Source organism: Spea bombifrons, chromosome 2, assembly GCF_027358695.1.
Source record: "Spea bombifrons isolate aSpeBom1 chromosome 2, aSpeBom1.2.pri, whole genome shotgun sequence".
Lineage (NCBI taxonomy): Eukaryota > Metazoa > Chordata > Amphibia > Anura > Pelobatidae > Spea > Spea bombifrons.
Genome location: NC_071088.1, coordinates 24,034,423 through 24,048,189, shown reverse-complemented (window position 1 = coordinate 24,048,189; position 13,767 = coordinate 24,034,423). Strand labels below are relative to the sequence as shown.

General features: G+C 38.7%; 1 protein-coding gene across 2 annotated transcripts in view; it reads right to left on the bottom strand.

The window, feature by feature from the left end:
- The window catches only part of SGSM2 (small G protein signaling modulator 2), a 115,267-nt gene continuing 101,500 nt past the window's right edge, over positions 1-13,767 (bottom strand). For both annotated transcript variants that reach the window (XM_053457153.1, XM_053457154.1), the window contains 12 exons: positions 11,942-12,095; positions 10,241-10,305; positions 9,012-9,157; positions 6,335-6,463; positions 6,025-6,207; positions 4,812-5,216; positions 4,240-4,364; positions 3,559-3,641; positions 2,932-3,041; positions 1,994-2,090; positions 1,093-1,260; positions 1-275 (listed from right to left, as the gene is read on the bottom strand). In XM_053457153.1, the coding sequence (XP_053313128.1) occupies positions 187-275; positions 1,093-1,260; positions 1,994-2,090; positions 2,932-3,041; positions 3,559-3,641; positions 4,240-4,364; positions 4,812-5,216; positions 6,025-6,207; positions 6,335-6,463; positions 9,012-9,157; positions 10,241-10,305; positions 11,942-12,095 (1,754 nt within the window). In that variant the 3' untranslated portion in view covers positions 1-186. The remainder of the gene's footprint in view (positions 276-1,092; positions 1,261-1,993; positions 2,091-2,931; positions 3,042-3,558; positions 3,642-4,239; positions 4,365-4,811; positions 5,217-6,024; positions 6,208-6,334; positions 6,464-9,011; positions 9,158-10,240; positions 10,306-11,941; positions 12,096-13,767) is intronic.

The following is a 13,767-nucleotide window of genomic DNA, read 5'->3' as shown; positions in this document are numbered from 1 at the left end:
TTTTGCAGCCTTGAGGAATTCTTTTTATGTTACAAATGTAAAAGATTCAGCACATCAAGTGAAAAATATCCTGATCATGTCCTTTATAGATTTACAGTGCAAGTTAAGATGCTGCTAGACACAGTTGAAGGCCTTTTCAGCACCTCTGTATGATGATCCAGCTTTCAACTTGAGCCACGGGGATCTTCATTTATTTTCTATAAGAGTTTGGACCTTGTGCACCAGCTCCCGTGCTATCCTCAGAATTAATTGTGCGTCATGGTGTTCAGCCATTTCTAAGAGTAGCGCAGAAATTGAAAAATATAATAATAATAAATTATATATATAATAGAGAGGTGCTATGCATTACAAAATACATGACAACATAGATCTCTACAGGCAGTTATATTATTTTTAATGTGCAATTTTTAGAAATCAACTTGTGTTTCTTAAGATGTAAGTTGTTTTCTACCAACTACCCACTTTGTGTACTTTATTTAAAAGGGCAATTATGATTATTTTTTGGCCCAGGGACAAGGTTTGTAAATGACTGTTTAGGTTTCCGTAAAATCCAAGCAGTATTACCCAAGCACAGCTTTAATGTGCTTGGGTTGTGAACCCATTTAGGTCAGCGTGTTGTTTATCTGCATATGTACCCATGTGCACAGGCACTAGGTTGATGCATAAATTCACCCGGCTTGTCCTCTTGTAGCATGTTTTTTAAACTTTTAAACAGAAAGGCACCTTTTACGTACTTACCACATTCTAGACATAACTTTCTGAGCACACTTACTGTGTGTTTTAAAGGTGAAAGGAGTCAGAGAAATGGGTTTTTCTAGGGCTGAATTAATAGCAGAGTACATGGAGCAATTGCTCCAGGGTCAGCACTTTATCTCTTTGCCCCACAGACCGGCAATTTGGTCGAGTCCCATGCCATGATCTTGGACACATCATTCTTCACTCTTCCTCACTAATATTGCATGCTTTGCAATACAACATAATTAAATTACTGGTTTCCTAAATATTGTTCTTAATATACACGCACATTAGAAAAAGTAGACCAATCAAAAGGGATTGAAGAAACTTGTTAAGGGTGTTCAAAAGAAATCATACCATTAAAAAACTTGATGATATCGGTGAAATCCATGTTATTGTCTCGTACAATCTCCCGATAAACCTCTACCAGAGCAAGGGCGATAAAAAGCACAAAATGCTCCGAGGATATGTGTTTAGCTGCCCAGATAACCTCCCATACAGCAAATACATCTTCATACAGCAACTCTGGAAAAAATAGAAGACATTCAGTAAAGAGGACTGCTATAATTACATGATACACATCAACATGCGGCAAATGTTTTTGGACTATATGCCCTGATCCTTAGTTTGCTCCTTGTCATAAGGTCATGAGATAAAGAACCTATAATCGTTCAGGCTAATAAGACAGTTTAGTTGATTCTTTAAAAGGTCACTTGTGTCATTTTTCAAGCAGCATTGGCCGCTGATGTTATTCCTTAGTGAAATCTGTTATTTTACGTAGAAATGCCACTTGTTTATTTTCCTTGCATATGTTGTGTTGTAGATATCACCAGTGCATATGCTGGTGGCGGGGTCAGTTCCATCCGTGCCAATGGACGCTCATCTGCTAGACAGAGTAATGTGCCGTAGGGTCAGAAGAAGGTGCAGGAGCAAGTGGCTCTGCGGAGTGTGGCTCAGACAGAAAACTGTGTAGCGCATGGAGATATTGTGTAAGAATTCAGCATTAAGCACAAAGTACCAAACATGTAAAAATAACAATTAAATTATTGCCTAGGACAGTTGAAAGTAGATAGAGGGAGTAGATCTGGGTATAACTGCCCCTTCCCATTTCCACGTACACTTTGCTTATGTTGTCTTATGCAACCCTTCCTTTATAGAGCGTTGCACTTGTCTATTTCATTTTGTGACTGAGTCACTCATTTACTCCTTATGCCTACAAAGTGTCCAACAGACTCCAGATATAGAGCACTTTAAGTACCTCTTTTAAAATCCAGCAGGAACCAGCGGTAACAGAAGTAAAAATGGGTGTAGTCTCCATTCTGGTGCATGAGTTCAAATAGTTCAGAATCCAATATCTCAAAAAAGAAACAGAATATTAAAAGTTCATAGAAAACAACTGAACAAAGGTACTTATTGCTAGGAAAAGTTAGTAAAAGACACTGTCATGATTTTCTGTAAAATATGTGTTTATTTGATATATGAACTTTATTGAAAGTTTCAAATACTAAAAACTAAAATAAAATTAGAAACAGACAGCCGGAATCGTCTAAATCATTGGAACTGGCGGATTACAATTTGAGATTGGACCATCTAACCTAGGATAATATCTTGTTTGTTTAGCAGTAATTTCAAGTTACACAATGACATCATTAGCTAGGTACTTTTTTTTCTTTTAGAGTGGCTTTTCTTTTTATAAACTTGGCATCACAGGAATCAATTTAATAGCTTGCTTGTTAGCATTTACACAATGACATGTCATTAGCTATGCTCTAGACCAGTGGTTCTCAACCTTCCTAATGCCGCGACCCTTTAATACAGTTCCTCATGTTGTGGTGACCCTCAACCATAAAATTTATGTAATTATATATTGTGAAATGTGTGTTTTCCGATGGTCTTAGGCGGCCCCTGTGAAAGGGTCATTCGACCCCCAAAGGGGTCACGCCACACAGGTTGAGAACCGCTGCTCTAGACCCATATTATTTGTTTTTTAGACTTGGCGCCACTGGAATCATCCTACAGTAGGTATTTACACCGTGTAACTCTAAAGTGTGGCACTGACCTAACCATAATCTTTTTTCAAACATTTGGACCATGGCGATGCTAATAATGACCCAGAGTATCTTGTAACACATGAAGTAGAAGAAGGCTGCCCATAAATTCTGTGTAACATTATTTTAGTATTTAGTCTTAACGTACCTGGATCAAAGATCGCATGTTTGCGAAATGCGTGTCCATTGCTCCTCCATTTGGAAAATTCTGACTCATTCTTCTCATGAGCTGAGTGAAGCAGCTGTATGCCATCAAATCTATGAGTGAAATACAACATATCATGGATATTATGTAACATCTGGTGCATTCACAAATATGTCGAGCTGGTGACTAAAGGAACATACACGTTCCTCCTCCCTTCAAATCACAAGGCTATGTGTCACAGAAAGTATGGCGCTGATAAGCTCCTTCTAAATGGATGGTCCAGTACCAATGGGACCTCCTATTCCTATTGCATATAATGATAAAAACGGAAGGAGGAATTTAGTGCAGCTTCCCAAAATGATCTCATTCCACAACAGGCAGATTTACGAAGAATAAGGGCTAGTTTGCAGCTCCCCCTTGAAGTGTAGAAAAGATAATTCACAATGTACATTGAGAAAGCAGGGGCTGATAACAAATATATTGCATTGTTTAATGGTAGAGTGTGTACTAATGCAATAATTGTTCTTGATAATGGTAATATCCTATTTTATTATAAGGGGCATGTTTTTACTTCCACTTTTTCCTTGTCTGTTCCTTGTCTGCTCCACTATTCACTAGAGTAACTCTTACCATTATCCAACACGACCATCAATGGAGCCAAGAGGTCACACATTCCCTGGACATATCCAACATCCAGATGCTCCCACACATAGCTTTAAAACAAAAAGAAATCGAGAGGAAATACTTGTCAGGGTTATGAACAAAGCACTAAATCTGAAGCCATCAACAGAAACATGTCATTGGTTTCTATAGTATTGTGCCACATTTAGTACATGACCATGAGCTGCTCCGAGTATTCATTGTCAATTGTGGAATTGCAGTTTCCTCTGATATGCTGGTTAGAAGTATCCTGGAACTATGTCTGGTTTACAGACAAACAATGCTAAAATTGCACAACTAGTCAACATGGTTAGCATAGTAACATAAATAAAGATTTAATATATTTGAAATATTTTTGAAATTTGGTACCTCCTATTTCTGTGTATTAATCCTAAAAATATATATTCTGATGCCAGAGAAGAATTAAGATTATGAATGTTTTGAGTCATTCACTTATTTGAAAATGCAAACTCTCAAGTCCTTAGAAGCCCATGGTTCTTTTAGTGGGGCAACATATTCACAGGATAAAGTGTAGGAGTCACATCAGCTCTCCAGACTATCCAATTAATTACAATTACAATTGCAAAGACACATGTATTTTAGTATCCATTTGTCTCATTATTCTAAACTTTAAGAGACCACATGACCCACCTGCACATGATGTTCCGCAGCTTTTCTAAATTGTCAGCTGTGAAATACCAGTAATTACGATCACACCGCTGTACATCTTTATCAATCCGATGCAAATTTAAGGCAACTGTATCCAGTAATTCTATCTAATGAAGGAAATATAACACTTTAACATTAGATTGAATGAAGTGATGCTAAAGTGGTGTTAACAGCAGAGTAGCTCTCATTAAACTGTGAGGTTGCCTTAAGGTAACAGCTCCACAATAAACTTCAAACAGATGCAAGCGCTCAACTGAGTCTCCTGCTGGCCTGTGCAATTCTGAGTGGTGGGCAACCTCCTCTGCTCTATCCCTCCTCTCTGAGACTGATGTAAATGACATGTGTTGCATGACCAAGTTGACTTTGCTACATGGAGGTCCTGATAGAACAAGTGAGTCCTCAGTGTACAGACAAGGACATAGGTAGAAGATCTACTGCTCCCCATATTCTAAGTAATTCAGGCTGAGGATGGCCTATGGTCAGGGGTGTCCCATTATTGGTACACTATATTATGCCATAAAGTATTTTAGACATTTACTTTACATTTACTTTACCGTATAAGACGTGGGGCACAAGGAAGAGATATCTTCTGAAGTCCTTAAATATTCTAGCTGAGAACAGAGCTGCTCTTCACATATAGAGTCCTGCATTTTGAGGATTCCCTTGGTTTTTCGTGCATGAGGCACACTCATTTCTGTCCTATCAGACTCTGTACTTGACTCTTCCTCTTCAAAGCATATGCTCTGTCCGTCATCAATGCTGGAAAGAATGCCGGAGGTCACTGAGTAATTTCGAGAAGAGGGAAGACCAGAATCTGGAGAGTCAAATTCCACCGACTGCTGAGGTTCTGCTGCTGCTATGACCACGGTATTACCTTGACCAGCATTAGCCGGATTGGATGATTTATCGTTCCGTCCTTTCAAATCTGATATATCTAATTCTTCTGTTGACATGAAAACCTGAAGGACAAAGAAAAGGTTTGGCTATAAGTTTATGATGTCTTCAAACTATGAAGTGAACAATCTGCATTAAGGGAGATCTGTGACTTTTCCCAAATACTACAGTTTTATACACAAGATAATGGTATGTGATGGGTTTACATATTAACGTAAGAAGCATTTATTAACCCCTGCCTGACCACAGGTAATTCACACTTTTGATCATATGTTTGTTTAAACCATACTTTCTCTTCTTAATGGTTGGTGTACCCACACTCATCAAATACTCCAATGACAGACAGGGCTGTCCAATGATACCATTTTCATATGTCAAGGTTTGCAAATATATGCAAAGTTTTTTTTTTTTTTTTTTTAAATCTGTCTCTAGTGAAGGCTAGGGGAGGTTTGGCCAATTTCAAGTCAAGCAATTAGAAATGGGTATATCCATGACGGTATCAGATCCACTAAAACTAATAATATATAGGGTTATGTGTGAAAACTTGTTCTTCCACTATAAAAAACACTTACAAGCTATTCAGTATGTAAGTGTGCAAGGCTAAGCATGGTGTAAATGTGATAAAATTAGATACAGGCTACACTGGCATTAACAGGTATTTTGAGCAAATTCGTAAAAGTATTTTTGTAAATAAAAATAGTAATACTTTTGGGGACTGCACTGACATTCATTGGGTGTTCTTTTACCTCCAAAAGCATCACTTTTTACACGCTGAAGTAAAAGAATAATACTAAATGCGTGTGCTCAAATTACATTGTTTACTTGTGATGGACAAAAATGTATCAGCTTCACAGTTTGAGGGAAAACTCTTACATCATTGCTAATTGTAGAGTCCCTATGTATCAAACGCTGCACGTGGCTGTCAATGCTGCTCCCGGAGGAGAGAGTGGCATATATGGCAGAGTGAGACTCCTTCTCTCTCTGTTTCACTATGATCTCACAGGCTTTCCATTCTGCCATGACTTTCTGGTACTTGGAAGCAATTGCTTCATCAACCTGAGAAGAAGAACAAAAAACATTTTCCCAGTTATTAAAAAAACCACAAAACAGCAGATGACTACTAAAAAATCAAAAAGTTTGTCTACTAATCTTTATATATAAAGAGAGAGGGAATTTTACTTACCCGATCCATTTCTTTTTTACTCATCCCAAATTTGTAATGGCCAAGAAGGAATGGCCAAACTTCTTTTCGGATTTCATGTTCCACCCCTCCGTAATATACCAACCTCAACAACTCAAGCTCCTTGTAATTCTGCACACAATAAACAAAGAAACAGCTGTCAGAATATTACAATGAATATTACGCTTTATGTTTATCCAAATTATGTCCAGTGTTAGTAGAAAACGGGGCTGGACGTCACTCTTTTTTTTAAGTGGTCAATGTTCATGGCATTAGTACCGACCCCATTCTACATATTAAGTCTCATGTCCAGGTAACTATTTCCACACCAACCTGCTAAGGCAAAGGGATACTACATGATAGTAATGGGAGGAATTTCTATAAGCTTAAAAAACTTAATTACCGTATTGGCCCCATTATAAGACAAGGTTTTTTCCAGAGCAAATGCTCTGAAAAATACCCCTCGTCTTATAATCGGGGTCGCCTTATAATCAGACTTCAAATAGGTCTGACTATGAGACTAAGATCCAGATCCCCTGCAGCGATGCAGGGGACCTGGATCCTCCTGTGTTATCCCCCACCCCCAACTTACCGGTGCTTCTGAGTCCCCGGTGCTTAGTCCGGGCAGCGCGTAGAGCTCTACACGATTCACGTAGACAACTTCCGCTCAAGTGCGTAGAGCTCTACATGCTGCCCGGACTAAGCACCGGGGACTCAGAAGCACCGGTAAGTTTGGAGGAGGGAGAGGGAGGGAGTGTTAAATGGGGAGGCATAAGGCATTTCTGGAGGCAGAGTGCTCTGTGAAATGCCATTTAACCCCCTTAATGCCACTCTGCCTCCAGAAATGCCTTTTAACCCTCTATGCGCCACTCTGCCTCCTGAAATGCCTTATACCTCCCTATATGCCACTCTGCCCCATAATATGCCTTTTAACCCCCTAAATGCCAGAGTGGCATATAGGGGTATAAGGCAATTCTGGAGGCAGAGTGGCACATAGGGGGGTCAAAAGGCATATAATGGGGCACAGTGGCATATAGAGGGTTAAAAGGCGTATCATGGGGCACAGTGGCATTTAGAGTGTATAAGGCATTTCTGGGGTAGAGTGGCAAGCCTGGGGGCAGATGTGCATAACTGGGGGGGCAGGTTGAAAAAAAAAACAACATATTTTTCTCAATCATAGCTTTTATTAACAAACAATTGTTCACATAGTTTAACTGGTAAAACTTTTTTCCTATAGGGTCGTCTTATATTCAGGCTTTTTCTTTTTTTCAGTAATTAATATTTAGATTTTGGGGGGTCGTCTTATAATCAGGGTTGTCTTATAATCGAGCAAATACGGTAATCATCATCAAAATGCCTGTGTGTTACATGGATATTATTAACATATTATATAGTTTTTTTTAAAAAAAAAAACCTCATGTCTCTTCTGTTGTATCCAGGTGTATATATTAAAATTTTGCACATGGACCAAAAAGGTTTCAAAGATTTTTTTGTTTTTGGTCCATTTGTTTTTGGACAACAAATTTTGCTTCCTGCCCTTTCAGTTTGGACAAAATACAGAGGGGTTTTTCCATTTGTAAATTAAATTCACTCACCTTCACTCTCTCATAATCTCTCACTCTCTCAATCAGCGTCTCTTACTATCTCGCACGCTCTCCCACAATGTCTCCCAACATACTACGCCAGCTGATTCCATATTCCTGTTTCATATTTACCGCATCTCTGCTTCCTGTCTTGTCTCTCCTTGTTCTTCGCTTCTTCTGTCTTCTTTTTTTGGTCTGCTTCTCAATGCTATCCACTCCATTAACGTAGTCTCCCGGAGTGCTTCCGTAACAGGGCGGAGCCTCTGTGCACACTCTCTCCCCTGATTGGAGGAATGAGGGGAGGTTGTCCACATGGTGTGTGCTGTGACTCTGCACTTTTACGGATGTACTCCAAAAGGCCATAATAATACAGACAAATCCTTGGAGAAAGTGAATCATTGCCCCGTGGTTTGCCCCAAGGCTCTGCCCCGTTGCGGAAGTGCTAGAGAAGTTTAGGTTAATGCAGCGAGGAGAAGCGGACCAAGAAAGAAAACAGAAGAAAGAATCCAAGAGAAGAAGATGAGGCAAGACAATAGTGCAGAAAAGGAGACAAGGACATGGAAATGGTTGTGCAGAGCATATGAAGACATTGAGAGAGTGTGAGAGAGAATGTGATAGAGCGTTAGAGTCAGTGTGAGAGAACGTGAGAGAGAGAATTAGCAAATTTCTACAAATCTTTTCCCTTTTGTTTTTTTTACTTTTACTGTAATCTACTCTCTCTGCAACTACTATGTATCCTTTTATAATTAAATGAACTTGGTTACAAGTCTAGACACTTTTAATGGTAATGTTGGTAATGCTTCTCTGAATGCAACATGTTTTGATAACATCATAAATCCAGGATTTACTGTTTTAAGAGATATCAAGGCATATTCATGTATTTTAATGAGATTTATTGACTAGAAATTTAGCTCCCCGTAAAATTCAAAAGAGAAGATTACAAAAGAATTGAATGAATTTTATAGCAGAAGAGTTATAGTTGAATCGTGATTCACAAACTGCTAATGCAGTTTCCATGTAACTGGGAGAACAGCGATAATTTCCAGGATATCATATACTTGTCATTCTCTTTGAATATACAACACGTTTACCCTTACCTTCATATCTTTTTGATATTTGCTCCACACTTCTTTGGTTAAGCCTCCAGATGCATCTGCTGGTTTATCCGGGGGAATAATTGAATGATGAACAAGGGCAGAGAGATGTGTCCGGACAGTGGACAAGTGACGGCAATAGGCAAGCCCTGTTATTAGAAAGAAAGCATCGAAAAATGTAATTTATTTTTTGGTTATTGCCACGTAGGTCAGATGCTTGCTGGCATTTATAGATTAGAGGTATGAAGTATTATTCTATGAAGTCTAGTTTCCATGCTTTGAGGTTGGTTACATAATTTTGTGTAGAGTCTATATGAAAAACAGGACCCAGCGAGGGATCTCTTAATATCTAGATTAATACCTGTAGGTCAGTGGTGCTAACTCTAGTTTGCATGCCAATAGCCCAGACGTTAGGGGTTATTCCTACAGGGATCTCTATAAAACATGGAAAAAGCTGGCTTTAAATCAGCTGTGTTTTTGTTTTACACTTCATGCACTTGAAGTTTTAAGAGAAATCGTGTACCGCCCCAATTGTCCCTTTAAATTTAATATAATAAAAGTTGACAACTTTAATAATCTTCAGAAGAACAGCTGAGTTATGAACTGATACTGGGCAGCTGGCATACCTGTCTGTTGAGCAGAATAAACTCTGGCTTATCATACTTTAGTACATATCCTCCAATATCCCCCCTCTGCTTGTATATCTTCATGCTATTTATTTTCTAGTATACTGAAAATACTATATATATCTGTAGGGCTCTGGGATTTCATATTTTATGTTTAATAAAAAAACATTTAAAAACAGACATGGTTGTTCATTTAACCATTATTTACTGTCACTTTTTGCGCCCTGGCTACTGCCCTGTTCCCCCATACATAAAACCACAAACACACCCGCTTCTTCCAGTAAGTGTGGGGTTAATTGCCAGGAAGTAGATACTTGAACTTTTATCTAAATATTTTTGTAACGTCTGGGATACCATGTTGGGAAATGCCACTCAGTACACATGTTGTCACGTGTATGCACTCCTGGAGCAAGTGCCCCAGGGGCTGTATTGTTGTGAGATGTGTGAGCAAGTAGCCTACTTGGAATCCAAGTCCGTCAGTAGAGTTAACCCATTAACTCGACTCATAATTCGATTAAGTGAATGATAACATAATGAGAAGTAAAGCCTACATATGTGGATATGTGTGGATATGTGTGGATATATATTTACTATATATTTACTTACATCCATAGAAGGCTCTGGAGACAATCTGTCTTTTCATGTTTTCACACAGCAGTTTCAGTGGTGTCCTGCATAAACGTAAAAATCAGACGTACAGATAAATTTCACCCATTGGCGATATGTATTCATTAGGTATACGTAAATTCAGTAGTGTACCTAAATGGGGGATCAGGGGGGCTGTACGCCTGGGGTGCCACTCATCAGGGGGGTGCGGGTGGCCCGATGGCCGCCTAACGCGAGCCCGCAGCTTACTGCTGTGGTGCCCGCGCGCTGTATGAGGAAACTCTTTTCCACAGCAGTAAACACAGCAGACCCGAGTTAGGCGGGTGTCGGGGCGCATAGACATCATGGTTGGCCCCCGGACCAGGGAAATCGGCAATCGAGGTAAGAGAGTGCAGGAGAGTGAATGGGTGAGTGGGTGAATGAATGCTAGTGGGTGAATGAATGAAGTTACTAAGCTAGGGGCAGAAATGGCACAGGTAGGCTGATTGGGGGCAGGGGTGGCACAGGCAGGCTGATTAGGGGGTGCAGAAGTGGCACAGGCAAGCTTGTTTGTTGATAGTATATTGAGTTGGATGTGCAGTGCTATATAGTAGGAATATTTAAACAACTGGCAGACTGTTTAAAGCTCCTTTTTCTGTATGAAAATAATTCATAATTAATAATGTTAGATAACACCTGCTATACCTTTTTGCTCCCAACTGTTTGACATAATTTTGCCTTAGAGAGATACCTATAAATCTATAGATTGTAAGAGTGAGGTTTATGTAGGCTTTTACTATGAGCGCCATACCACCTGCTATCTGGGTGGATGTAAATGAGCTGCATATTATTGCTTCACGGTTAATACACTATTTTTTGGTTCATATGGCACGGTGAAAAAATTCTATAAGGAATATTGTGTAGTGTATAGTGTATATGACTGATTCATACTAACATATAACATATACTAACATATATTACTGTGTGACTGATGCTCTTCGAGATAAGAATGGGGAGCCTAACCACTGAGATGGTTGATGATGAGCCATTAAAAAAAACTAGCATTCCCTGCTTGAAGGTACCCAATGCCATTTTTGGCATGCTAATACACACACGTTCTTTAGTTGATGGCGATATATCTTAATAAGTCAACATGGAAAAAGAGTCGCATGAAGTCCCTTGATCAGAAGGAGTGGCAGACCAAGTCACAGGGAGTCTTAAATACTGGAATTATAAGGAAAATTTTAGCAGAAGATGATAGCTTTTATTAGACCACATAGAAAATGTGGAGATTCACATAAACTCTATCTTTTTTTGGACCAATACCTCTATAACCATTTTTTAATTCATTCATACGCATAAAGTTTGCTCTCAAATCTTAATGTTGAGCTCCTATCAACACAATATTGGAGCAGAGAACAGCAGGGTGAGTGCCTACTAATTTCTGTTGGTGCTCAGCTCATGGTAATGTCAGACAAGGCGTCCCTTCTTCTTTGGTAGGGTTTCTGAACTTCATACACCCTTGAGTCACACATAGCTGTGTAGTTGTTAAATTTAAAAGTTAAATTTACTTTGATTACAAGATTTTACATATCAGAATGTTTGGTGTGGTTTCATGCAATTCCATAATTTTAAGTGTGTAATGCACTTACTTTGGAGACAGGTTTTGTTCAACCTGTCTGTGTCACAAACCAGAGAAAAAATAATACTATGCACACTCACCTGTCATGGACACAACTGCAGCAGGTGGAAATATCATACGGAGAACTGCCGGTTGAGCAGGAGACACAGGAAGAGCCCTGACTGCAGAACTCGTTGAGCTGCCAGGGTAAAAGATTAGCACCGAAACCTTGCATCTCTATCACATCGTTGGAGTCTGAAGAGACATATCAATCAATCACCGGGTGCCTACGGCTCCGAGACCTTTATAGTACTGTATCTGTCATCTATAATTTTTGCATTTCCTTTATGTCTGTTCAATACGTAAAACTCATAAATCTCCTCCGTTCTCCAAAAAACGTAGATGGCTCATTGTCTATGACATCACCTCAAAATATAAATCAATTCTCTAATTTCGAAATGGTCCACGCATTGTTAGGTAGGAATCACTCCTCAGACTTACGTAATGAATACGTTTCAAAATACCCCAAATGAATTGATATGTGTGTATACAAATTAACCATGATTGTTGTAACTTAGTATTTACTCAAGGAAAAAATGCAAAATATGACAGTTCCCAGTGATTCCTTAGAGAGGAGGAAGAAAGATATACAGACTTCTAAAAAACATCTGTCAAACTTAAAATGTTGAGCAATTTTTTTTTTTAATAACATTTCCCTTAATACATTAATTTACTCATCAACTAGCCTCCCCATATTAATACATTTTCCTATCTACAGTTAAACAAAAAGATTTACTAAATTAGATCATACCGTCTCTCCACTGAGCATGACCTAATGTTCTTAAAAAACCCTCTATGCATTTTTTTTGCTCTTCAATTATAAAATAAATTATTCTTTGGCCAATGTCCGTAATATGTCCATAGTATGTTTATGTAAATTAAAAGGCTGGGGCAGGAAGAATAACTCCTAGGAGAGTCTGATAAGGTTGACTATATCATCACTGAATAATATTCATAAAGTGATCTGCTTTAGCCAATTTCATTATTTGAAAATTACAGAAACGGTACAATATATTTATCAAAAGTAATACATTTTAATTATTTTGGTATGAAATAACCTCCCAATTTAAATAGGAAGGATGTATATACAAGAACACAATATACCGGTATATAGTATAATGGGATAGGGTAAATCCCTGATGTGGCAGTAACAATAAAATTTCCTGTATTTAAAAAGAATGTTACGTTTCTTGCCCAGATTACATAATCAACAAAAAGAGTAGAAAGCAGATTTTTATTGTAGTTCGGCCTTTCAGCTCTCCCATGACATGAATTAAGTATTTAAACAAATGAAATGTATGTCAGAAAAATGCCAAGCCTCTTCAGAACAGCGGAAGGGAGTTAAAGCTCACAATTCTCTATCAATTGGGCCTTCCAGCTCTGTAGGGATAAAGCATCTTTCTGGCAACAAGATCCCACACCAAGGAAAAGGATTAAAAAAAAGAAAGAAAAAAGTAAAATCCAGCATACGTGCATGAGAAACATGACGAAGAACAAAGGGAATAAGGGGGTCTTATTTGATTCGTGCACTTCAAAGCAAGTACGAGATGCAATGAGAAAAGTATACTTGGTACAAAGGAAGCAATAATGGAAGGTAAAAGAAACTACCCCTTCCTCGTATAACCCATAGTGATATAAACAAAGAAATTTGGTACTAAAATATTTATTTCATGTCTTTACACTCCATGACTTGCCCACCGTGAGACTCAGGCTATTGTTGGACTACAACTTAAAATACTTTCAACTAGCTTTACTCCAGAGCCAAGGAATAGCCAGGCTTATAGCTAAACAATACCTAAAGGCTGGCGTGGCTACTCAGAGCTGGTTTGGTTAGCCGGAGTGCATATGCAATGCTCTGATCAATAAA